Source organism: Biomphalaria glabrata, chromosome 2, assembly GCF_947242115.1.
Source record: "Biomphalaria glabrata chromosome 2, xgBioGlab47.1, whole genome shotgun sequence".
NCBI classification, from domain to species: domain Eukaryota; kingdom Metazoa; phylum Mollusca; class Gastropoda; family Planorbidae; genus Biomphalaria; species Biomphalaria glabrata.
In genome coordinates this window covers 3,372,880-3,399,019 of record NC_074712.1, presented here as the reverse complement: position 1 = coordinate 3,399,019, position 26,140 = coordinate 3,372,880, and the positions used below count along the sequence as shown (strand labels likewise).

The 26,140-nt window shown below is 39.9% G+C and overlaps 2 protein-coding genes across 3 annotated transcripts; both read left to right on the top strand.

Moving 5' to 3' along the window:
- The first annotated feature begins 113 nt into the window (after positions 1-113).
- Positions 114-21,849, top strand: LOC106072753 (uncharacterized). Of its 2 annotated transcripts, XM_056018771.1 has the most exons (8): positions 114-289; positions 2,001-2,151; positions 7,306-7,658; positions 9,937-10,127; positions 12,279-12,441; positions 16,759-16,841; positions 19,695-19,844; positions 21,160-21,849. In XM_056018771.1, the coding sequence occupies exons 2-8, from the start codon at positions 2,123-2,125 to the stop codon at positions 21,661-21,663; spliced, it is 1,473 nt and encodes a 490-aa protein (XP_055874746.1). In that variant the 5' UTR covers positions 114-289; positions 2,001-2,122; the 3' UTR covers positions 21,664-21,849. The 2 variants fall into 2 exon arrangements, with proteins under 2 accessions (XP_055874746.1, XP_055874747.1); XM_056018772.1 differs by lacking the exon at positions 2,001-2,151.
- Positions 21,850-23,248: 1,399 nt separating this feature from the next.
- LOC129924847 (uncharacterized transmembrane protein DDB_G0289901-like) lies at positions 23,249-23,647 on the top strand. The gene has a single exon (XM_056022153.1). The coding sequence runs from the start codon at positions 23,249-23,251 to the stop codon at positions 23,645-23,647; it is 399 nt and encodes a 132-aa protein (XP_055878128.1).
- Positions 23,648-26,140: the final 2,493 nt, after the last annotated feature.

Here is a 26,140-nt window from a genome sequence, read left to right as displayed (position 1 = left end):
ACCAGGTACTCTTGTCTTAGCTGTCTCTATCTCTTCATTAATTTAAGAGGACGGTCTTTGGACGTCATACCAACGACTATATATAGTCTATGGTCTAGTGTTAGGTCGCGCGCAGCGTAGTGTGAATGTTGAATGGTGGAAATGCTTGTTGAAAGGAAAGGAGTTTAAAACAAAATGGAGTACTGGGATCGAAAATAGTGTTGACATTCTTATTGGCTGAACAGGATTAAAATTCTATATGGCTTGTAGTTCTGTGTTGGTGTCATTGTAACACCTAAGATATTTATTAGTAAGTTGTTTATGTAGTGTTGTACCATAAGTAACACCATTCATAAAATAACTAAATTTAGAAACCCATGACTTGAGCCATAAGTAAGGCTTGAGGATAGGAGACTTAAAAGTAAAGTAGCGATTATGCATAAAACACTGAACCATAATCTTCAAATACAAAACCTAATAAAATAGAAAGACACAAAGATAAAAGCTTACACCCTCTCCTATAAGCTAGGACAAATTTGTACAAATGCTCTTTCTTCCCTAGAGCCTAGTGCTAATAGAGCATGGAATGGGTTGCCTGAGCCATCCAGGAAAACCAATGACTTGGCAGAATTTAAGTAATTAACTAGACGGACCTAGGAACACTTCTTTTTTGAAGTAACTTGTATATTTAATAAGATAAGATAAGAATTTAAAGTATTTTATTCGGTAATTTTTCTTTTATTCAAATATTTTGGTATTGATAAGTTATTGTTTAGTGATTTATGTATCAATGCTACATTAACTTGTAGTCTTTTATCTTGCTAATGTACCTTTTTTTTTTTCCTTTCTGTATGTTTCTTTATGTTTTCTTGAGCTGAGAGTCTAACATCCACTTAAGAGCATTGTAGTTTTTTTATTTTTTATTTTTTAATTTTTCGTTCAATTTCCTATCACATATACGTGATGATTATAGTTAATGTAACTCAGTGATGCCCAACCTTCTTCAGCCCGCGGGCCAAAGAAATTCTCCCACACTCTTGTCGCGGGCCAAATCATTGCGAAAATGGAAAAGCAATAGAGCAGACGACATTTTGATTAGAAACAAGTTGTATCCAACATTAATTCTATTAGTTGGATGTTTCAAACTTCTGAATGACAGGCTGCAATGCAAATACTCCATTAAAACAGATATACTTTACGTATTCTGTACAAAAAAAATGTGTCCATTTTTCTATTTACTGTGTTCACTCAAAGCCACGTTTTTGTTCGGCATTCCCATGTATTCAACACTCGAATGTTGACCAGCAAGCTACCAATCACGGTGCTACCAAAAGAAGTCAACTAAAAAGGGCAAGGACACGGTTCGGTTATTTTTGTATCATATATTTTACATTCCCATTTATTGTATTGCTGAGAGAAGTTCTGAAGGGCCGGTTAGACCTGTATCGCGGGACGGATGTGGCCCGCGGGCCGTATTTTGGGCATCACTGGTCTAACTGATTTCTTGGGGGGGGGGGTGTTGTGGTCAAGCGGATTTTAAAATTTCGAAATGGTTAAAACGACTCTGAGTCCACCCGGCTCTTAATTCGAACCTGACAAGCTGGGGGGAAATTTGTGCTGGCCACATAGATCTAGAGATCTGATTTCTCGGTACTGATTTATTCGTCTTAGATCGGGCATCGGGCGGCAAGCTGTCTCCATAGAGAGGACAAGCACGCTTGGACTTGGCCTGGCTTGACTACCATAGAAAGGGGGCTCGAAGTTCGACACCCGACTCGAACAGAGTTGTGCTTACTGAGCGCCTAAAGGCAGCACTGAAAACCTTCTCCCAGATACAACCTCCCCCCCTCCCTTTTGGTCCACAAACGAGATTGGACCAAAGCACTCTGAGCATGCTATAAGCCATGAAAGTGTCGCTATATACAAGCTATATTTATATTATTAGTGACCCGCAACGTCCGGTGCTTCTTCCCCACCTGGTGTCCACGGTTTTTAAATCTTTCATTAAATCTTCCATTAAGGTACGGCACCTTGCTGTTTTCTAGAACATGGGCTCATCCTTGTCTTTGGACTTTGGAGATGTACAGAGAGCCGCAAACAGCGTCCACTCACTCGTTGGCTTAGAGGGGAAAATGCCAATTTGATGAACGTATTTTTGATGTCACGATCTCGGTATGTCTTTTATTGCCGCTGAGCTCAGTTAGTTCCTCGTCTCCTTACTTGAGCGGTTCTCAACCTTTTAAGCTCGGCGACCCCTTTTTAGAATCCCCCACTCGGCCGCGACCCACCCCCTTCCCCACACACACAACAAAAGAATAGACAAAAACAATCCATATTTTCGATGGTCTTAGGCGACCCCTGGCAAATCGTCAGGTTGAGAACCCTTGCCTTACTTGAACTGTTGTATAGATTCGACCAAAGCCATTTTCTAAAAGCTTGTTTAAATAGCATCGAACACTTCAACATAAAACATCAAACATTTCTTTTATTGCCCTTTTTTTAAATAGTGATATGGTTATCAGTGGCGTAGCATCCATGGCGCGAAGGGGTTCATGGCGCTTGAGCCCATGACTCGTGACCAGTTGGGGGGCCCACATGAGCACTTGGGATGACACCAAAGTGAAACAAAAAGTGTACTTTTGTGAAAAGCGATTTTAAAAAAGGTCGTTTCATTCTGTTAAGTAAGTAGTACTAACACTAACTTCCAAGACTAGCAGAGAGTCACAACTGAATCAGACGTATTGGCGTTATTACGTATTTAAAAAAAAAAGGTACGATCCTTGTATTGGAACTGGAATATCTTTTGGTAAATTTACAGATACATTCAGATTACTCAATTTTGTGTTACACCCTAAGGTTGTCATATGGGGGGGGGGGGGGCGGAAGGGTGCCCACCGACATATTCTTGAACTTGAGTCCGTGGGTAGCTTGCTACGCCGCTGGCGGTTATACAGGCAAATATATTGTTATAATTGTGGTGGTCACACGTGTAGGTGGTAATCATGTGCGCATTAAGCAGACACAGATAGCACAGACATAACTGTGACGAGTGACGAGGATGGCGACGCCTCTGGAAAGACCTGTGTTTTGACTCCACTAATTCACGCGTGATATGGTAACGCGATCATTTTTATATTGTCGGTTGTTGACTCATAGCACCAAACTGCTGGTAGACTACTAAACCTCTGTAGACTTATCATATTTCAATTACGAAAATCACTTCAATAACTTCCTTGAGAAGAATATTATTGCAATATAGGCAAACTTAACTTGAGATGAAATGAAATTAGCATATACTTCAATGAATCAAACTCACGATCCAGAGGTCTATAATAATCTGGCCTCCTGGACTCGTCTCTTGATCTAAAAACATAGGTTATGACAGGGGCCGCTAATCTTCTTGCAACATTCTACAAAACTAGAAGTGAATGCTCCCTTTCTTTATAATCACCTTGAAAAAAAATATAAAAAAAATATAAACACACGCACACACATACACACACACACACTTACACACACACACACACACACACACATATATATATATATATATATATATATATATATACACACACACACACACTTACACACACAAATACATACACACACACTTACACACATATATATACACACACAAATACATACACACACACACACTTACACATATATATATACACACACACTTACACAGACATATAGCAATCGTCCAGAAGGAACGAGCTGTACTGCAGCAGTGTTTCCCAAAATGGGGGTACGGGTAGAGTGTGAAGAGGGTACGCGTTGCACACAGTTAACTATGCTGATTTTGTTTTTAAAATACCCATTTAATGTATAAATTAGAATAAAATATCCTAAGTTTTAAATCCTTTTTGTTATTTATTTTAATTTTTTACTAAATCAAATACGGCTCTATTTTACATTTCAAGTCTAAGTTCTGCAAAGATCCGGAAATGGATAGAGATGTTACAGCTTCCGGTGACACGCCCACTTTTTCCAATGTCAAAACTATGTTTCCATTTGTTTTAATAAATGTATTTCATGCATGGGCGTAGCCAGGATTTTTTTTCGGGGAGGGTTTTGGGGGGGATTCCCACCCCCGACACCCCCCCCCTCCCGCGAAAAAAAAATTATATATATATATATATGTGTGTGTGTGTGTGTGTGTGTACATAATTAATCTTTATTACATTCTGACCCTTTCGGAAGACGTTTATTGTTTATTGTAGACTCCCCGCCCTTGGAGTTCGCAGTGCTCCCCCAGCGCGGGGCGAAGCCCCGCCGCCGAGCACTATTTCTGGTATTGAAAGCCAACAAAATGCATATTCTGAGGTATCTACAGTGCATTATCTTGCTATTAAAAAGTTTTATTTCACAAACCTAATGTGCTATTCTTACTGACTTAGACCCTCTCGCGCCGTTCGGCGCATTTTCCGGCAAGCTGTATCCGCAACTCTTATTTTGCGTAATTTATTTTGTCGGAAAACATGTCCCTCAAAACCTCATGCGACGCTCTGTCACAACCTTACTAAGGATTCGACTCCCAGTTCGGCATATGATTTCTTTGATTTAGACCCGATCTCTATGACTGACTCCTAAAATCTGTCTTAGCCATCTTTGTTGAGACACATTTAATGATTGTCAATTTCGGCATAAGAATATTCACACTTAATTAATGGAGCCCTAGCCACTGGTAGAAATTTGTAACCTCTCTTGATTACGCTCTTGGAATTACATGCCTGTATTTCGCTTTTGATTTTATATCGAAAAGGAAAGTTTTTTCGTCAAATCATCTGTTGAGGGGTTTTAAACTAAAAAATCTCTGGGTTTTTTGTTTGTTTTGTTTTTAATTTAAAACCCCATTTAGCTACGATCATAGAATTTGGTGACTGTAGTTTGCTTTAAAATAATAGTGAAGAGAGAGGTTTTCAACTCTAAACGCTCTGTAGGGGAATTTTAAACTCAAAACCATCTGGAGGGGTTTTAAACTTTAAAGAAAAAGCCATCTGGAGGAGGGGGATTTAAACTCAAAACCCCTTTGGCTACGCTCATAGATTTTATAGTGTGTAATTTGCTTTTTTTTTATATTGAAGAGGTACTTTTTAGCTTCAAACCCCAACTGGAAGGGGGAGGGGGGTTAAACTCAAAACCCCTTTGGCTACGCTCATAGAATTTTGAGTGTGTAATTTGCTTTTTGATATTGAAGATGGGGTTATCGTAAATTTTGGATGGGGTTTTAAAAACAAAATCTTCCTCAACTGTGCTGTTGGAATTTGGGATTGTTGTTTGCATTTTTTTTTTATAGAAGAGGGGGATTTAACTGCAAAAACCTCTGGTAGGGGGTTTAAAATTCAAAACCCCCTGTAGGGGGTTTTAAACTCAAAGCCCCCTGGTAGAGGGATTTGTATCTCAAAACCCCCTGATAGGGGTTTTTAAAATCTCAAAACCCCCTGATAGGGGTTTTTAAAATCTCAAAACCCCAAGGTAGGGGGATTTAAACTCAAAACCCGCTGGTAGAGGGTTTTTAACTCAAAACTGCCTCGGCTGTGCTGTGGTAAGTGATGATTTAGTATTAAAATGTCACCTAAAATAAACAAAATGAAAGCAAAAATCAGTCACTTAATTCCGTCCCCCGGGGGGGGGATTTCATTTCGGGCGGGGTTTGAACCCCAAGAACCCCCCCCTGGCTACGCCCATGATTTCATGTGTCTCTGAAGCAAGCAAAAGATAGATTCACTAATTAAATACTTAATTGTGGTAGAGTAATTGCTATTTTGTGTATGTAGGCCTACATAAGAAAAATAAAATGCATTTTTATTATTAAAATAAATACGTGGGAGGGGGGTGGGAGGGGAATTCAGTGTTACGAAAATTCTAGAAGAGTTACGCATAGGCCAAAAGTTTGGGAAACACTGACCTACACTGACCTAAACTGACCTACACTGACCTTCACTGACATACACTGACCTACACTGACCTAAACTGACCTACACTGACATACACTGACCTACACTGACCTAAACTGACCTAAACTGACCTACACTGACCTAAACTGACCTACACTGACCTACACTGACCTAAACTGACCTACACTGACCTACACTGACCTACACTGACCTACACTGACCTACACTGACCTACGGTGTTACGTTTGCGCTCTTCTTCATGGTAGTGAGAGCTGGTCAACATACACGGGTCACGCTGCCTGCGCCGCATAATGTGCATCTCTTGGAGGGATCATGCCTCCAACCAGGACGTTCTGAAACGGGCCAACATGCACAACATCTATGCTCTTCTGACAAAAAGAAGGCTACTCTGGCTTGGTCATGTCGCTCGCGTGCCAGACGGAAGAATACTAAAACACATCCAAGCGTGGTCGAGAGGCTAAGTTGGCTTGGCTTGGCTACCTAGAAGGGGGCTCGAGGTTCGACACCCGACTCGGGCAGAGCTGTGTTTACTGAGCGCCTAAAGGCAGCACGGAAAACCAACTCCTAGATACCCCTCCCCCCCCCCCACTGGTCCACAAATGAGATTGGACCAAAAGCGCTCTGAGCATGCTATAAGCATGAAAGTAGCGCTATATAAAAGCTATAATAATTAATAATAATAATAATATGATGAGCTTGTGGAGGGAGTCAGAACCAAGGGCCGCCCAAGACTGGCCTATAGAGATGTCCGCAAGCGAGACTTTAGAACCACAGGGATCGACGAAAGTATGTGGAAGGAGATAGTCCAAGACCGGACAGCATGGAGACAGACTGTGCGTGCTGGGACGAACCTCACCGAGAGCAAAAGTAGCGAAGCTGCCTAAGTCAAGAGAAAGAAGAAGAAAGCTGCCCTATCAGGTAGACCTAGGACAGATACATATACATGCATGAACTGTAGCAAAATCTGCCTCTCCAGAATTGGATTTATCAGCCACACCAGATTCTGCCCCGTCTCAAGACGAAACCAAAGCCAGTGACTCATCAGAGCACATCCATTGTCTTCCGAGACAGAAGTAGTCATATAGGTGTTGAAAATTCTAGTTTGGGCTGTGTTATATTAGACATTAAAGAGTTACATTATTTTGAGCCTTAGATGTCAAGTTCTTTGAGTAGGTTATTCCGTGTGCTGTAGTATTTGCAGAGAATCTGACTAGATAGAATCGTTACAATTTTAATTATTTGCATTTAGTGATAGTTTATAAAAAAAAATACAAACTCTATTTACTTTGAATCCGAAAAAAAAAACAGTTTAGTTTTATGTATTATAATTGTTACCCGTAAGTATTTGTTCTATAAATGATTTTGTTTTTTTAACACAACATAAGTTTACGTCTATTTCTAGCACTAGTTCGTTGTCAAGGGTGAGAATGCTGTCAGCCTCGCTTTCGTCTTTGATTCGAGCCAAGAGGAGTGTGCTGTTGTTAGCATGTGTGTCAACTCTTGTCTTGTACACGTTCTATAACAACATAGCCTCATGGAGCTTGAGCCAGACAAGGACAAGAGCCGAGACCGAAGAGTTGCTGGAGGGCGAGTTTAAGTCCTGTCCAAACGTGATAAGTAGAATGGTGGTCGGCCACTGGCTGAAGAACAAGGACTACAGCAAGAAGGAAATGACGCTTGTTGATGACGCACTGAGGAAGACGTTACGTCACAACAAAATCTCCGGCGTCCTTGAAAGAAAGGATAAAAGATGCGGTAAGACTTTGATTACAATGATATTTTTAACATGCCTCAGATTAATACGAGGCGAGCTGTCTGAGCGGTAAAGGTATGAAAGGGGGAACAGCCACATAGATTAATACAACTTCATGCTGAACAAGCCAGGATAGAAAATGGAAGAGTATCTCCGAAGTTGGAGCGGGGCAAAGCGATATAAGAATAAAGAAAAAAGAAAGACATGGCTTCCTGGTCCTGTGGTATGTGCGCCAGACTGTCGTTTGAAGGTGTCTATAGTCCAGGGTACGAGCCCTGCCAGCAGCCGTGCCCAGTAACCCTGCAGATACAGTTCTGGGTTAGGGTTGGAGGCGCGGTGGCTGAGCGGGGACCGGGGTTCGAATCCTGGTGAAGACTGGGATTTTTAATTTCGGGATCTTCGGGCGCCTCTGAGTCCACCCAGCTCTAATGGTTACATGACATTAGTTGGGGAAAAGTAAAGGCGGTTGGTCGTTGTGCTGGCCACATGACAGCCTCAATAATAGTAGGCCACAGAAACAGAAGACCTGAAGGAACCATCAGTAGCATGTAATGCAAAGAGAATTTAATTAGGTCAACTGACGATCACTGAGACGCAAATTTAAATTGTGAAGTAAATAGTTCCCCTTTTAGACCAATTTATTTTAAGAGCAGATAATGCAAAGTTCATCTGTTTCTGTGTCTATTTAGCATATTTTTAACACATTAATGAAAACGGTTTTAGATTTTTTGTAAAAAAAAAATAAATGTTTTTAAATAATTTGTATTATTTAACAAAATGTTTGCTTTAAAAAATATCTACTTAGTATGCATATAAGCTGAATCTAATTAAAAACAACAATAAATAAGTAGTGTTTCATATTATACACTCGAAGTGCAATACTCCACATAAGGCAGAACATTTAATTAGATATTTTGAAATGTATAGAATAAAGTTTAGTTCGGGTGTGTGAGCTACTCTATTTTCTTGTGTGTTGACATTTCAGACTACCACTGGTTGAAATCGGCCTTAGCAGTAGGCCTACATTAGGTTCTGGGAGAATAACATATGCAGGCATAAACCTTAAGAATTTTCATGTAACTGGTATTGGTGCCGGAAAGGCTTCAACAATAGTCGCAAGTAATTGAATAGGAGCATTGTTTTCCATAAAGTCCACTACACCATCCATCAGTCTATAGCGTATTGGTAGGTAGGGCCTACCGTAGAATGTGTGACAGAGACCCCCTCGTATTTTGTAATGGGCTGATGGTGACGAAAGAATATACATTTTGCGAGGCCCCATCTAAGGTCGACCCCCGCTCGCTACCTTCAAAAGCTGCTGCCTCTGCTCTAGAACAAGAAAAACATATAAAAAATACTTATAAAATAAAATACAAAGCTTATACGGCGCGGTGGTCGAGTGGTTAAGCGCTTGGCTTCCGAACATGAGGTCCTGGGTTCCGAATCTCGGTGAAGACTAGAATTTTAAATTTCGAGATTTTTAGGGCGCCCCTGAGTCCACCCAGCCTTAATGGGTACCTGACGTTAGTTGGGGAAAAGTAAAGGCGGTTGGTCGTTGTGCTCGTCACATGACACCCTACTCGTTAACCGTTGGCCAAAGAAACAGATGGCCTTAACATCATCTGCCCCATACATCACAAGATCTGAAATGGGAAACTTTTTTTTTTATACGAAGTGTAATTGTATCAATTAGTTTGAATCAGTCATGTAGTTAAAATTGTAATATATCTAGACCAACAACAATAAATTTTTGGGATTAATTGGTTGGGGGGGGGGGGGGGGAGAAAGGCATATCTGGGTGGGATTTTTTTTTTTACTGTTATTGGTTTTTAAACGCAATAAAAGAAAACGGTAACGACCTGGATTCGAACTTGTGTCTAACGCTTTCCGTGGCGACGTTCTAACCACTCTGCTAGTGAGGTGCTTACGAAGATTGTATTGTTATATATTGATCGATTCAATTTTGAGCGGAGACCTATAAAGTGGAACTAATTCAGATTATACCACCACTTCAGTCAAGTACAATTTCTTTCCCTTGTTCGAGATACCAAACAAAATAAATTGGGGATTTTGTGTGTGTGTGTGTTGTCAGGTAAAAGAAAGAATACTGAAAAATGTATTTTATTCCGAGGTATGGTGTCGGAGAAATAACGTGAACAAACATTTTACAAGACAGAGTTGATATAAGCTTTGTAAAAGCGCCAACATACATTTCTTTGTGTTCATGACGTCAACTGTGAACACGTGACATTCGTTGACAGCCATTGTGCCCTATTTCAGGAAACGTTGACCTAGAGGGGAATCATTACTACCGTGCTCTATGTGAACCGGAAGGTGAGACGCCATGTTGTTTCAGCTATACGTGTGTGAACAAAACCATCGATCAATGTCAAGGTCCTTGGGCGTTGGACGTGCGGCAAGTGTTCCAGGCCGAGTTTGCAACGTGGATACCAGACGATCCTACGTGTAAGGTATGAGATTCGGAAAAAAATCATTTAAATTGTGTGTATATAGTATGAGAGTTTCGATCTAATTGAAAGCGTATTGGAAATTGATCATTAAATTAGAGTAGAAAAAGACTCCATCCTTGAAATTATGAGACGGCACTAGTCACTGTATGAAATCTATATAGGGCTCTGGCCACTGTATAAAATCTGTCAAGGGCACTGGTCACTGTATGAAATCTATAAAGGGCTCTGGCCACTGTTTAAAATCTGTCAAGGGCACTGGTCACTTATGAAATATATCAAGGGCACTGGTCACCATATGAAATCTGTCAAAGGCACTGGTCACTGAATGAAATCTGTCAAAGACACTGGTCACCGAATGAAATCTGTCAAAGGCACTGGTCACCGAATGAAATCTGTCAAAGGCAATGGTCACCAAATGAAATCTGTCAAAGGCACTGGTCACCGAATGAAATCTGTCAAAGGCACTGGTCACCGAATGAAATCTGTCAAGGGCACTGGTAACACAATGAAATCTTTCAAGGGCACAGATAACACTATGAAATCTGTCAAGGGCACTGGTCATTCTATGAACACTGTCAAGGGCTCTGGTAATTCTATAAACACTTTCAAGGGCACTGGTCACTATGAAATCTGCCAAGGGCACAGATCACTCTATGAAATATGTTAAGTGCACAGGTCACTCTAATGGGCATGACATGACCTCCTAAATTGTGCCGTTGTGCCAAAAAAAAAAACCCCAAAAGTTCAAATGTCACTACTCCATACACTAACCACGCATACAATCAAACAACAAGAAAGCAAGTGAAGTGTAGTTGAGCCTGCAGACACTGATGTGGCATCTTGTTCACACAAAGTAAAGCACAGCGTACTAGGTATTTCGTGGAGGAAAAAAAAAACAAGCAAAAAAAAAATAAATATAAAAGATAAGATAATTTTTATTGATCCAATCAAATAGAAATCTTATTTTATCCTATCTTAAACAAAAAATAAAATCGTACCTAAGGAGAAAAACCTCACAATCACTGTCACATAATTTCTCAATACTGAAATGTTTTACTCCCCTTTTGCTACATAGGAAAAAAAGAGTAATTACCACTTATAGATTAACTAATTAATTTATTTTTTTTAAATTGATGCACGTATTCTCATAGACTATAAAAAAAAATTGGGCCTGGGCCAAATTTAAATTTATCTGAGAATAGGAAGTGGGAGAAAAAAACACGTAAAAGAATCCTCCCAGACAGACAGACAGACAGACGGAGTGAACAAACGTAAGCTCTGTAAAATAAAAAAAAAAAGACACGTCGGTAGTCTACGGGCTATCATTTCATCTTCTAAAAAAATTCGCCGTTCAACGAATCTAGAAGAGGCTACGCTGACAGTTGTATCAGTCAAATCTACAATAACATTCGCCACTGCGCTGCCCCTGCACTCCGGGCGACAGTGTCGTAACCTCAAACTTTCGTTGTACAAAGAAAACATACGGATCAGTTGCAGGGGCGGACTGGGTGTCAAAATCGGCCTGGGCATTTCTATACCATTCGGCCGATAAATTGTATATTATACGACGGACATCCAGGTCTAGGTCTACCTGTCCTGAAAATCATTCTGTTAAGTTTGATAATGTATCGATAGCTGTACACATGCATACAGTGAACACTATGTCCTTATATAGCCCTTTTTTTGTTTTTCTATCGCAAAGTATGTAGGCCCTAATAGGATGAAGCCTACTAGTAGCACTGTCTAAGGGTGTAGGCTATTACTTTATTTCGAAAAAATGTGTTAGATTAAATTATTAGGCCCTAATAGAGTCTGTAAAAGATTATTTAAAAAAAAAAAAGTCACCCAGAGGGCCCTTTTTGTAGGAGAATAATATAAACCCTTTAAGAACTTAATACGTGCCGTTGTGGCATTAAGTGCCCTTATATTACAAAATACAGGCGTGAGGTCAAAAATGAACAGGATCACTGTGGTCGTACCGGCCCATTTGAGTACCGGCCCACCGGGCTCCTGGTCAGTTGTTGAGTCCTCCAGAACATTCGAACCGCCTGTAAGCAGTCCCGCCTTTAAACGAGGACTGTCTGTACATTCAAGACAGCACTCTTAGCAAAGTGTCACGTGACGGTGCTAACTGTTTGATGATGGTTTCAGATGTTGGACCTGAGGTCAGAAAAGCAAATCTGCCAGGTGCTTGACAACGTGACCATTTACTTTGTGGGCGAGTCACTGACCAGGATGTTGTACATGTCACTCTTGGGGCTTTTGAGAGACCAGAAATATGAGACCCACATTCTGATTGACAACTCTACCACAGGTAGTATATCTATATTCTGTTTCACAACTCCACCATAGATCTATATTCTTCTTCACAACTCCACAACAGGCAGTATATCTACATTCTTTTTCACAACTCCACCATAGATCTATATTCTTTTTCACAACTCCACAACAGGCAGTATATCTACATTCTTTTTCACAACTCCACCATAGATCTATATTCTTTTTCACAACTCCACAACAGGCAGTATATCTACATTCTTTTTCACAACTCCACCATAGATCTATATTCTTCTTCACAACTCCACCATAGATCTATATTCTTCTTTACAACACCACCATAAATCTATATTCTTGTCCACAACTCCACCATAGATCTATATTCTTATCCACAACTCCACCATAGATCTATATTCTTATCCACAACTCCACCATAGATCTATATTCTTATCCACAACTCCACCATAGATCTATATTCTTGTTCACAACTCCACCACAGGCAGTATATCTATATTGTTTTTCACCAATCCTACTACAGGCAGTATATCTATATTTTTTTTCACGACTTTAACACAGGTTAACATAGGTATCATGGGCGTAGCCAGGATTTTTTTTCGGGGAGGGTTTGGGGGGGGGGGGGATTCCCCCCCCCCGACACCCCCCCCCCCCCCCGCGAAAAAAAAAATATATATGTGTGTGTGTGTGTGTACATAATTAATCTTTATTACATTCTGACCCTTTCGGAAGACGTTTATTGTTTATTGTAGACTCCCCGCCCTTGCTAGCAAGGGGGTCTGGGGGAGTTCGCAGCGCTCCCCCAGCGCTTCGCCCCGCCGCCGAGAACTATTTCTGGTACTAAAAGCCAACAAAATGCATATTCTGAGGTATCTACAGTGCATTATCTTGCTATTAAAAAGTTTTATTTCAAAAACCTAATGTGCTATTCTTACTGACTTAGACCCTCTCGCTGTTTCCGCAACTCTTATTTTGCGTAATTCATTTTGTCGGAAAACATGTCCCGCAAAACCTCATGCGACGCTCTGTCACAACCTTACTAAGGATTCGACTCCCAGTTCGGCATATGATTTCTTTGATTTAGACCCGATCTCTATGACTGACTCCTAAAATCTGTCTTAGCCATCTTTGTTGAGACACATTTAATGATTTTCAATTTCGGCAGAAGACTATTCACACTTAATTAATGGAGCCCAAGCCATTGTTAGAAATTTGTAACCTTTCTTGACTACGCTCTTGGAATTACATGCCTGTATTTCGCTTTAGATTTTATATCGAAAAGGAAAGTTTTTTTGTCAAATCATCTGTTGAGGGGTTTTAAACTAAAAAATATGTTGTTTTTTTTTGTTTTGTTTTTAATTCAAAACCCCATTTAGCTACGATCATAGAGTTTGGTGACTGTAGTTTGCTTTAAAATAATATTGAAGAGAGAGGTTTTCAACTCGAAACGCTCTGTAGGGGAATTTTAAACTCAAAACCATCTGGAGGGGTTTTAAACGTTAAAGAAAAAGCCATCTGGAGAAGGGGGATTTAAACTCAAAACCCCTTTGGCTACGCTCATAGATTTTATAGTGTGTAATTTGCTTTTTTTTTATATTGAAGAGGTACTTTTTAGCTTCAAACCCCAACTGGAAGGGGGAGGGGGTTAAACTCAAAACCCCTTTGGCTACGCTCATAGAATTTTGAGTGTGTAATTTGCTTTTTGTATATTGAAGATGGGGTTATCGTAAATTTTGGATGGGGTTTTAAAATCAAAATCTTCCTCAACTGTGCTGTTGGAATTTGGGGATTGTTGTTTGCATTTTTTTTGTTTTGTTTTATAGAAGAGGGGGATTTAACTGCAAAAACCTCTGGTAGGGGGTTTAAAATTCAAAACCCCGTGTAGAGGGTTTTAAACTCAAAGCCCCCTGGTAGAGGGATTTGTATCTCAAAACCCCCTGATAGGTGTTTTTAAAATCTCAAAACCCCCTGGTAGAGGGATTTAAACTTAAAACCCCCTGCTAGAGGGTTTTTAACTCAAAACTGCCTCGGCTGTGCTGTGGTAAGTGATGATTTAGTATTAAAATCTCACCTAAAATAAACAAAATGAAAGCAAAAATCAGTCGATTAATTCCGCCCCCCCCCTGCGGGGGGGGGGATTTCATTTCGGGGGGGGTTTAAACCCCAAGAACCCCCCCCTGGCTACGCCCATGATAGGTATTATACAATTAACAATGATATCACATGATTTAGATCTAGTTTCTATTTAACAACTCCACCGCAAGTAGTGGATCATATTCTATTTAACTCCACTACAAATAGTGGATTCCTTTTAAGGATTCCATTTAAGGTAGAAGATCTATTTTCTATTTATAAAGTATCTTTACTTCTAAACCATAACACTGCTAATATAAAAATACATCACAACTGTATTTATATCAGCCTATTTTTTGTGTGACTTACTTATATAATTAAATGTAAAATTTATCTCTGATAGCGAGCGAAATATTGCTCGGACGATTTTTAAAAAAAGTCTGTTCAGCGGTTAACTAAGGTACCATGTGGCCACCACAAACTCTTGGCACTTTTACTTTTAGAAATAAAGTTCCCGTACCAATTATTTCTTAAAGAATGTGGAGTATAAATACATATTTTCATATAATACATTAGGGTGAAATAACACGCTACTCTGATCAGATGACGAAACAAGCTCAATTATTAATGATGTTCTTAATATTAACTTTATATATGCATGATCTAGATCTAAGTGTCGCAGTCTGTGGCATTTTACGTCTCGAGAGACGATCTTTTTCCTTTGCATCTTCAAATGTGACTAGAGAGGCCAATCCTTGATGCACAGGTACAGCTGTAAATCCTGTAATCACTAGACGCTCTTTAACCTTTTTTTCTAATTTTCATGTGTACGCCATCTGTGATCCAGGACTCTTCCTTTATGCTTGCTTTCCATCTGGATCTAGTGTCTCTTTTTACCAACTGTTATCTTTTTTGAATCGCTTCATGTCGGATTTGCATACATCATTATACCTTAAAAGTAGGAGACCTGCGGCTCTCTCCCCGAAATTGACAATTTTGTCTATTTTCATGAGATTTAAATAATTTCAGGAAGTTTCCTATACTTTTTCGTATACTTTGTAATTACATGAGATCTCCAGGAGACCCTGGGAAATGAGGAGGCCGCGGAAACCCTGTTGTTATATATACGTTATTATGGTTTAATTTCATAATTTACACCTAGAATGAGCGCGGGGCCTATGAAAGTGCGGCCTAAGGCCGACCCTGAATAGACTTCCCAGTAAGAAGCAAGGAGTAACTTTCTTGCACGATCGTCTTCATCTCATTTTTCTGCATTCTCATTATCGTTTTGGAGGGCGGTTCAGGTAACGAGTCCTAGATCTGGGATGAACTGCGCATTCTTTTCCAGATCAGGATGTTTTCCCAACAGTTCTGTCTTCTATAAGGATGTATTGGGCCAGTGCATTGTTCTGGCCTCTCAGTCGAGCAAATACATATCTGAATGTCACTGTAATAATAAGGCTTGTCTTCGAGTCCGAAGATTAGTGAGGAATGCAGTATTTCCCGGGGCTGCGCAGCCCCAGCTGTGACCTACCTATTTTGCCACATCCGGGGCAAGCATAACCATTGTCCGCAGGTGGTCAATTTAGATTTTCTTTTCGCCGTCTGCGTCTGTCCTCGGCAGCGGATTTTCTTTTTGTCTCAAATGTGTAAGGACTTCAGAATAGACTTACATTTCTCATACTTTAGATGACAGGGATAGAAGTGGAATGTCCAGACTTAGGATTGGCCACACCTACATCACGCACTCTTTTGTGCTGAAGAGAGACGAGCCCCCACTTTGTGAGTACTGTGACTCTCGCCTCAACGGTGGAACATATCCTCGTTGATTGCCCCAGATACCAGGATGTCAGGGAGAAATATTTTAGAGCCACTAATTTAAAAACACTATTTGATAATGTCGACCCTGTGAAGGTACTGGGTTTTATCCGGGAAGTGGGGTTGTCTACGAAGATCTGATTTATGAATTTGTGAACATGTACTATTTACATTCGATTTTTACCAAATAATTAATTTTTTTACCACCTTTACTATTTTAACTGTGAATAGACCTTGATTTTAATGATATGACTGTATAGAATTTGGCCCTTGTTGTTTAGAGAGAGAGTAGTCCTAAAAGGACTACAGGCACGACATGGCCTAAATTGTGCCGATGTGCCTAAAACCAAAACCAAAACCAAACCAAACTTTTTGTTTCTATCAGGCAATGGGGCTATGTCATAGTGCCTAGCAACGGTTTGTATTAACACTTGTGCACTCTGTCCAGACAGGGGATGTCACGTTTACCTGCGGTACAGTCCACCATGCAAACCATTTATAATGAGGGACAGCGTTGAGTGCAATGGTAAAGTAAGTTGTATGTGTGCATTATGTAATTACACTGTGACCTACTTAGACTCGTTTAATCAATTCAAAAGTAAACAGTCAGACCTGGGCGAGTTTATTAGTCCATGGGCTTTAAAGACCAACTAAGGAGGTTTTGGGGAATGATCACAGAAATTGTTTTTAATACCTTGTTTTCAGTAATGTAATGCTTAAAAAAACATGCATGCAAAATATTTTCTAGAACTTTCAAACTATGAGATATTAGCATTGTAATGTGGGTTTTAGGGGACACTCAAAAAGTCTTAGTCTCGTAGCCATTCGAGATGTCTTATCTACCTACTTCACGGCTTCGTGTCGTTATGGTATGGAAAGTAGGTCAACTTTTTGACTTAGCGCGTAAGGCAGGGGTTCTCAACCTGTGGGTCGCGACCCCATTTGGGGGGGGGGGTCGATTGACGATTTGCCAGGGGTCGTCAAAGACCATCGAAAATATGGATTGTTATTGTCTACTCCTCTATTGCTGTGTGTGTGTGTAAGGGGGTCGGGGGTCGTGGCAAAGTGAGGAATTGTAAAAAGGGGTCGCCGAGCTTAAAAGGTTGAGAACCGCTGGACTGTAAGGTAATTACTCTTAGCCAGCCGGTTTAACCTAGATCCATTCATGCGTAGCGAGTATTTGACCACCCACAATGCGTTTCTGTCCACCATATCGTGCAGTCCACCTGTAATTTTTTTTCATCATTAAATCTTTTAATTACTTTTCGTTCTGATAATGATGATAGTGAAGTAGATCTAGATCTAGATGCTAGAACTTTTGGCTGCAGAAACAGCACCTTGGCTACTGGAACTCACTCAGATTCAAATTCTCTAGGAATGATAATGTGAGTGTGGAAATGTGTGGGAAGGATAATTAAGACTTAACAAATACATTTCGTAACGTCTTGTATAAGACAAGATAGGATAGCAGTTCTTTGCATTGAGTATTTTAAGGAGCCCAAATCTTCGATCCACAAAACTTGTATTGATGTCTGAACAAAACATCTAGTGTTACACCTAGATCTCAGGTACTGTGCGCGGTAAATTTCATATTATACACGGGGGTGGGGAGAAACAGGTCAAAGCGAGATAGCTTAGTTACTTGCACACTTGAAGTACAAAATCAGCTTCCTTCACTTATATGATTCAAGAGTAATCCCCATATTACAAGCAGTTAGCTCAATGGAAAGCTGGTATCCAACGTCTCAGTAATATAAGATGAACAGACTCACGGCTGACTAACAACAAACCAAAAATTTTTAATGCGCGTTAAAACAAGCAAAATATTTTAAAATCCTTTTTTTAAGAAAAAAACAAAGCATATCTAAAGGGCGAGAACTCCGCCTTTAAAAGTCTATCAATAATGTACAAGTAATTTCCTTATTCGACATCAAACAAAATAAATAATTGTCCAATAATTAATTGACTTGTTGGTTAATTTTTTTTATTGATTCATGCTTTGTTAGGTTCAATAAATAATTGTTTAAAGTATCAACTTGATGGGAGAAATTGCGTCAACAATTGTTTTAAGGGCACTAAATCCAACAACTTTATCAATACCTGTGAATACTGAAGGATCTATTTCCCTTGTTGGTAGGAAACAAAAAAATTAATTATCATTAATTAATTGACTAATTGGTTACGTTTTAAAAATTTAAAATTAATTCACATCATATCTATGTCAATAAATAATTGTGCGAAGTTTCAACTTGATCTGGAATAAAAACGTGTAGGCCTACGAAATACCAAAAGTCAGTCATCTCAATGCTACAAGGTTTAACTCCCTTTTTACTATTAATTTTAAAAAAAACTAATTACCACTTATTGATAAACTAGTAATTGGTAAGTCTTTTAATTGATGCATGCTTTGTCGTAGACTACAAATAATTATGCAAAAAAATTCAATTTTATCCGAGAATGGGAAATGTAAGAGAAGAATAAATATCGTGACGAGAGATGTGCAGAGTTAATCCCCTTAGAAAGCACTGTGTTTTAAGGTCATCATGTGATACTATATCAGAGATTGGAATTGATATTTTTTTATTGCTGGGTAACCAGTCTATGCTCAGGAGCATGTCCTGCTTGAAGATTATTCGTTTAGAACAGTGATGCCCAACCATTTTCGGCCGGCGGGCCAGTTTAATTTCCGGGCCACATCATTGAATAGATAAAAAAAAGAAATAGAGAATAAACCATTTTAAATAGTTTTATCAGAAACCCGTAGCACTATTTGGCCTACTGGCTATTATGTAAGATCGGTTTCATCTGTTTTATTAGTGAAACGTTTGTCTACTCAATGTCTACTCAATGAAGTGCTTGTAAACATGTTTAGGCGAGCCGGATAAAGCCACATCGCGGGCCGGATCTGGCCCGCTGGCCGTAGTTTGGGCATCACTGGTTTAGAATATAGAAAGCAATCAAAAATATATTTTTTTCTTTACCCAATAAAAATAAGTGGAGGCGCGGTGGCTGAGTGGTAAAGAACTTGGCTTCTGAACCGTTGGTCAAGGCTCGAATCCTGATGAAGACTGGGTCTTTTAATTTTGGGATCTTTAGGGGCACCCCTGAGTCCACCCAGCTCTAATGGGTACCTGACCTAAGCTGGTAAAAAGAAAAGGAGGTTGGTCGTTGTGCTGGCCACATGACACCCTGGTTAACCGTGGGCCACAGAAATTGATGGCCCTTACATTATCTGCCCCTTTAGATCGCCTGGTCTGAAAGAGGAGTTTCACTACTTACAATAAAAATAAATGCTTTAATTTAACAGGTATTGTCTGTGTGGTTGCTGGTCTTATGCCAATGAACGGTCCCTTTTTTTTTTTATTTTTTCAACCTACTCTCCAGACCAGATTGCGGTTTAAGGAAGCGCTCCGGCCCAGCGATGTCAGCGAGGTGCTGAGACAGTTGAAAGAGCTGTCAGGAATTCCGAACACTTTCTATGTCTCTGGGTTTGGGTTCCATGATCGGTTCAAGGCTGATCCAGTTATTTCAAAAGTAAGTCTCTTCCTTCTGTAATCAAACGAAATATATTCATCGGCTTATCTATTATTAAAATTATTAAAATTAGACTGGACACGGTGCCCACTTTTATGTAAAAAATTTCTTTTATTGAAAACAAAGAGGGGGAACGCTAAATGATTGTGTGGGTTCAAGCTAAGATTCCCCATGCATAGAGTCGCATGGAGTCAGATGTGTCCTAAAAATTAAAAACAAACAAACTCTAGTCTTCACCAGGATTCAAACTGAAACTTTTCGGAAGACGAGCTTTTTGCCACTCGGAAACTTCGCCACCTAGCACAAATAATGAACATTTCCATGGCATTAAAAACAAGCAATAGAAATAAGAATGCTTGTTTAAAAATAAAGCTCGTCTTAGGGAAAGAACAGCTAATTGCAGCCATTGATCTGAAAATGGCAGGGTTTAGCTCCCTTTCCTTATAAATTAGAATAATTAATTAGTACTAATCAACTAACTGGTTAATTTTTTGGATTCATTCGTGTATTGTCCTCGACTATAAATAATTATGCAAAATTTCAACTTGATCCGAGAATGGGAAGTCGGAGATACAACCTGTCAAAACGTGGGATAAAATCCATATATACATCCACATCTCTCATCAAGTAGCATTTATTACCCTTATTTCGATATCAAACAAAATAATTAATCAGCAACAAGTAATTAACAAATTGGGTAATTTTTTGATTGATCTTATGTTTTGCCTGATACAATGAACAATTGTGCAAAGTTTCAACTTGATCAGAGAATGGGAAATGGAAGAAAAACATGTTCAAACTTTTTAACAGACAGAGTGAGTTGTAAGCTTTATAAAAAAATCCTTTAAAAAACAAAGCCTAACAGCAGGGAGGATAAGCAGGGATGTAAATTTTCATTAAGTAGTCAGAAGCTGAGACATAGAATCAATTTGTTCTCTCTCTCTCTCTCTCTTTCTATATATATATAGATAGATATATAGATATATAGATATATATATTGTTATAACTCTGCCATGCGCACCGCCATCCAGGCTAGTGCTAGAAGGTGCGCACTGTGATAGACTAGACCTAAAAGGATGTCAACATTAGAGAGGAGAACGATTTCCACCCAAGTAGAGAGCCAATATGGAGAGATTGTGCCTAAGAAAGATGATGTTTTATGAACTTGTGATGTCGTGTAAATAAAGATATATGTGCCTCGTTGAGTTTGCCTCACTTAAGTTATTACAATATATATATATATGGCTAAAATTACAAGAACGAATCCAAGAACTGTTCTATGAGATCTCATGATAAGTGTTTCTTTTTCTCACAGGTGTTCAATCCCATTTTCCAGGAGTTGGCCAAATCCGCATGGCCAAAGTTCATCTGGCTGGCCACACACATGCCAACCATATTGCAAACGACTACAAGCTACATGCAACAGCCGACTGAGATCCTGGCTTACAACGCTGCCCTGAAGACTGTGCTGTCTGCCCACAAGGTGCCCGTGATGGACTGGACTCAGCTGACCGCTAACGTCATGGGCATCGACAACCTTCATTACGGGAAGGGGGTCAACGATGTCAAGGCTGTGATTCTGTTGAACCTTCTGCTGGAGCTCAGGCACAACTCTACCTGGATGCTGGAGAAACAGATCCCTGACAATGTGACAGCGCAAAGCCCTAGAGAGACATCAAAACTAAAAATCAATGCGTCCAAACACGCCAACATTTCAAGCAATACACAAAAAAAGCAACAACCGAAATACAATAACCACCTGAACAGCGCGCACATCCACACTTACAAATATCCAGAAAAAAAAATTACAACAAGATAAGGGAGGCAATTCGAAGAACAACTACACCAACTCTCATCACGAATTATAGCCCCTGGTAATATACGTGTGACATTTATCAAAACTGTGATTCAACTGTCCCATTACTGAATCAGATCGAGGCTGATAGAATTTACCTCACTGTTGTCATGTATGTCAAGGTAAATTAAACTATTTGAATAGACGATACTTTATTATTTATTTGTTTCATTCAGATCAACTGTCAGTTAACCATCAGATATAACGAAGTATTAATAGCAGGGCCCTTTTTTTTGTGTGACGTTACGCACCGGTACGGCGTACCGGCACCTTTTTGAATGTGGGGAAAAAATACTTACTTTTCTTGTATTTTAATGTATATTTATAATTTATTAGTAATTAAAAGTTAGGCAATCAATCACTGAGTACCGGTACCTATTTTTTTTTTAAAAAAAAAGCACTGATTAATAACATACATTTTTTTAAAAAGTGAGATCTTATAAACATAATAATCTTTATTTATTCATTAGCAAAGCACCTGTTTACATACAATTCTTCGTGGGTTCAAAACACAACAAGGGAAAAAACAACATACCAAAGACATCCGAAATGTCCAAAGACGGCTCTAAAGATTTTCGTAGAATTTTGACAAGTTCATTTGTATTTTTGGAAAAAGAATTAGTAGCTAATTGGTGTCACAGCCTGGTATTGTTGTCCAAGGCGTGATGACGCGAATGTCGTGTTTATTGTAGGTACCTCTTCTGGTACTACTATAGTGCTCTTCTAAACTAAATACTTTCTTACACGCACTAGATTTGCAAGTGCGCAACAACACTGGTATACTAAGGTCTCCAACGACAACATTTAGAATTATTGATAAACACACTGGTAGCAGACATGAAATTTATTGCATATAAAATAAATCACAAAAGATATTGGCATCATAAGCCATCACAAACTATGGTCAATAATAATCCAATGAAAAGAACTGCATACTACATAATAATTACTCAGTGCTCATACAATATACCTAAGGAGATAATAACGCTCCTCCATCTACAAGAGACATAAAACAACTGAGGTGTCCACCTCGTGGTCAGTCCCCGACCAGTAGACAAAATCTCGTGGTGTTAGCACGGAATAGTTCAGTGACTACTAGTCACCAAATATTACAGGGGTTCTAAAACTGATACATGACAATGGGTCACACAGTTAAAATTTTTCTAACTATAAAAGCTTAAATTAACTTTGGTTTGGAGGTCTAGACAATCTTGAACACACATCACGTCAGCGGGAGTTCCTTATGTTAAATTTATTAATAGACTTTCAGGATCCAAGTCTAGACCTAGAGGCCTATCACCAAAGTAAATTTTAATTGTCAATACCATATATCTAGATTCAGTAGTCCAGTCTAAGACCACTGTCTTATAATGTCGCCATGTCTGGATCTGTGTCGTGAAGCTATTAATATCGTTCACTAGCTACGTAATGGAGAAGAAAAAAACTTTGTTTCTTGTTAGCAGAGGAGGGAGGGACCACAGGAGGCAGGGACCACAGAAAGAATGACCACAGAAAGGAGGGACCACAGGAGGGAGGGACCACATGAAGGATGGACATGGACGACAGGAGGGAGGGACCACAGGAGGCAGGGACCACAGAAAGGTGGGACCACAGGAGGGAGGGACCACAGGAGGCAGGGACCACAGGAGGGAGTGACCACATGAAGGATGGACAAGGACGACAGGAGGGAGGTACCACAGGAGGGAGGTACCACAGGAGGGAGGGACCACAGGAGGAAGGTACCACAGAAAGGTGGGACCACAGGAGGGAGGGACCACAGGAGGCAGGGACCACAGGAGGGAGTGACCACATGAAGGATGGACATGGACGACAGGAGGGAGGTACCACAGGAGGGAGGTACCACAGGAGGCAGGGACCACAGAAAGGTGGGACCACAGGAGGGAGGGACCACAGGAGGCAGGGACCACAGGAGGGAGTGACCACATGAAGGATGGACATGGACGACAGGAGGGAGGTACAACAGGAGGGAGGGACCACAGGAGGCAGGGACCACAGAAAGGAGGGACCACAGGAGGGAGGGACCACAGGAGGCAGGGACCACAGGAGGGAGGGACCACAGGAGGCAGGGACCACAGGAGGGAGGGACCACAGGAGGGAGGGACCACATGAAGGATGGACATGGACGAAAGGAGGGAGGGACCACATGAGGGAGGGACCACATGAAGGATGGACATGGACGACAGGAGGGAGGGACCACATGAGGGAGGGACCACATGAAGGATGGACATGGACGACAGGAGGGAGGGACCACAGGAGGGAGGGACCACATGAGGGAGGGACCACATGAAGGATGGACATGGACGACAGGAGGGAGGGACCACAGGAGGCAGGGACCACAGAAAGGAGGGACCACAGGAGGCAGGGACCACAGGAGGCAGGGACCACAGAAAGGAGGGACCACAGAAAGGAGGGACCACAGGAGGGAGGGACCACAGAAAGGAGGGACCACAGGAGGCAGGGACCACAGAAGGCAGGGACCACAGGAGGCAGGGACCACAGGAGGATATATCATTCTAGCACAAATTCTTATTAAATTAGCTGAACAATTTTTGAACGCACCTTCTTTGTGGCATTGCTGTTAAGCTTATGGAGATGGTTTTTTTTATTTTATATTATGCTAATGTAACGTCCCTTTGAGGTTTTGCCTGTGTACCCCCGTCTAAGAGAGCTAGTGATGGGATTGTAGGTTGAGTCTACACTAGAGTCAGCAGTGGGCCAGTGTTGTGCGTTTGTTGAGTAGATGCCAAATACGTACTTATGTGTTGTGTTGGTAGTGTGGGAACGCAAGGTGCAGAGCGCTTACTTGACTATTAACATAACATCTATATTATAATAATTGTTAAATTCAATAATTACAAACACTAATAGATTACGTTATCACTGTATTCAGTGTAAATAATGCCATCTCATTAAATATTACATTGATATGTTAACATCTAGTCTATTATTTATTTTAAGCACGAAGGTTTATATTGAATGCCAGGGGCCCGGGCCAACGAGCTAAGGCTGAAAACACAACCCTGACAAGAGGGACCTGAGCATCCAACTATATAAATATCTTGTATTACGGACTCCACTGATTTAACCCTTTAAGCGCGTGTGACAGTTTAGCCTCTAAACATCAGAATTGTGTATGCACTCATTGTAAAACAGTTCAGCACTTTAAGGGTTAATTACAACAAACTATGTCAACCAGAAAATAACGTCAATAGTAGCGTCAATAGAACAAAAGCCGGAATCATGATGTCATTCTATTTATACACAGACCTATGACGTAAAACACAGAATTGCTCAGTGACTCTCTTGCACAGGGGAACAATTCAACTATTGTCATCACACACATATACTTTACGATTTATGTTGTAATACATCTTCCAGACTTGTTTTATTTTTAATACGTAGATGTAGATTTAGTCACCTCTTCTAGAGTTGTTGAGATTGGATGTCATGGATTCCCATATTATAGGCATTCGAGTTATTGCCCCAATTGTTTTACATTGGATGGTGTATATAACCTCCTTTATATCACGTATAGCGCGATTTTCTTTCTCGTAATAACTATTGAATGTTAGAATAAAAAACAATAGGCCATTTTTACCCCTTCCCCCCCCCCTTCAATCGGAAAAAAGAATCCTGGTTAAGCGAATGTATATAATCTACTACACTTTATAATATTCCAATGATAGGTCTTTAGATCTGTTAAGAGTAACAAAAAAACTAAAACAAATTAATTCCACTTATCTCATTCATGGCAAACTAGTAACACAGACTAAAAACGCAAAATACCTAGGTGTTATAATAAATGAATAACTGTCATGGAATCCACATATTGATGAAACTATAAAAAAAATCAAACAAAGCATTAGAATTTATTAAAAGAAATTTCTATAAATCAAATAAGAACATAAAACTAAAATGTTATTTAACCTTGGTTAGGCCAATAATAGAATATACATCCTCCGTTTGGGACCCCTCAACTCAAGAAAACATTAAGAAACTGGAACAGACTAGAGCAGTGAGATTCATAACAAACGAATATTCACACTTAACCAGAGTAACACCTTTAGTAAAATCACTAAATTTAGAAAGCCTTCAGAAGACTCAGAAGTAAAGTAGCAATTATGCATAAAACACTGAACCATAATCTTCAACTACAAAAACAAAATTTAATCAAATACTCTGAAAGACACAAAGTTAAAGGCAAAAACATTGTCCCATATGCTAGGACAAATTTGTACAAATACTCCTTCTTCCCTAGTGCTATTAGAGCATGGAATGGGTTGCCTGAGCTAGCCAGGAAAACCAGTGACTTGGCTGAATTTAAGTCATTGGTTAATATGCATGACTACATGCATGACGCGTAGGACGTATTCATCTTCTTTTTTTGATGTAACGTCTGTATTATATAAGATAAGATAAG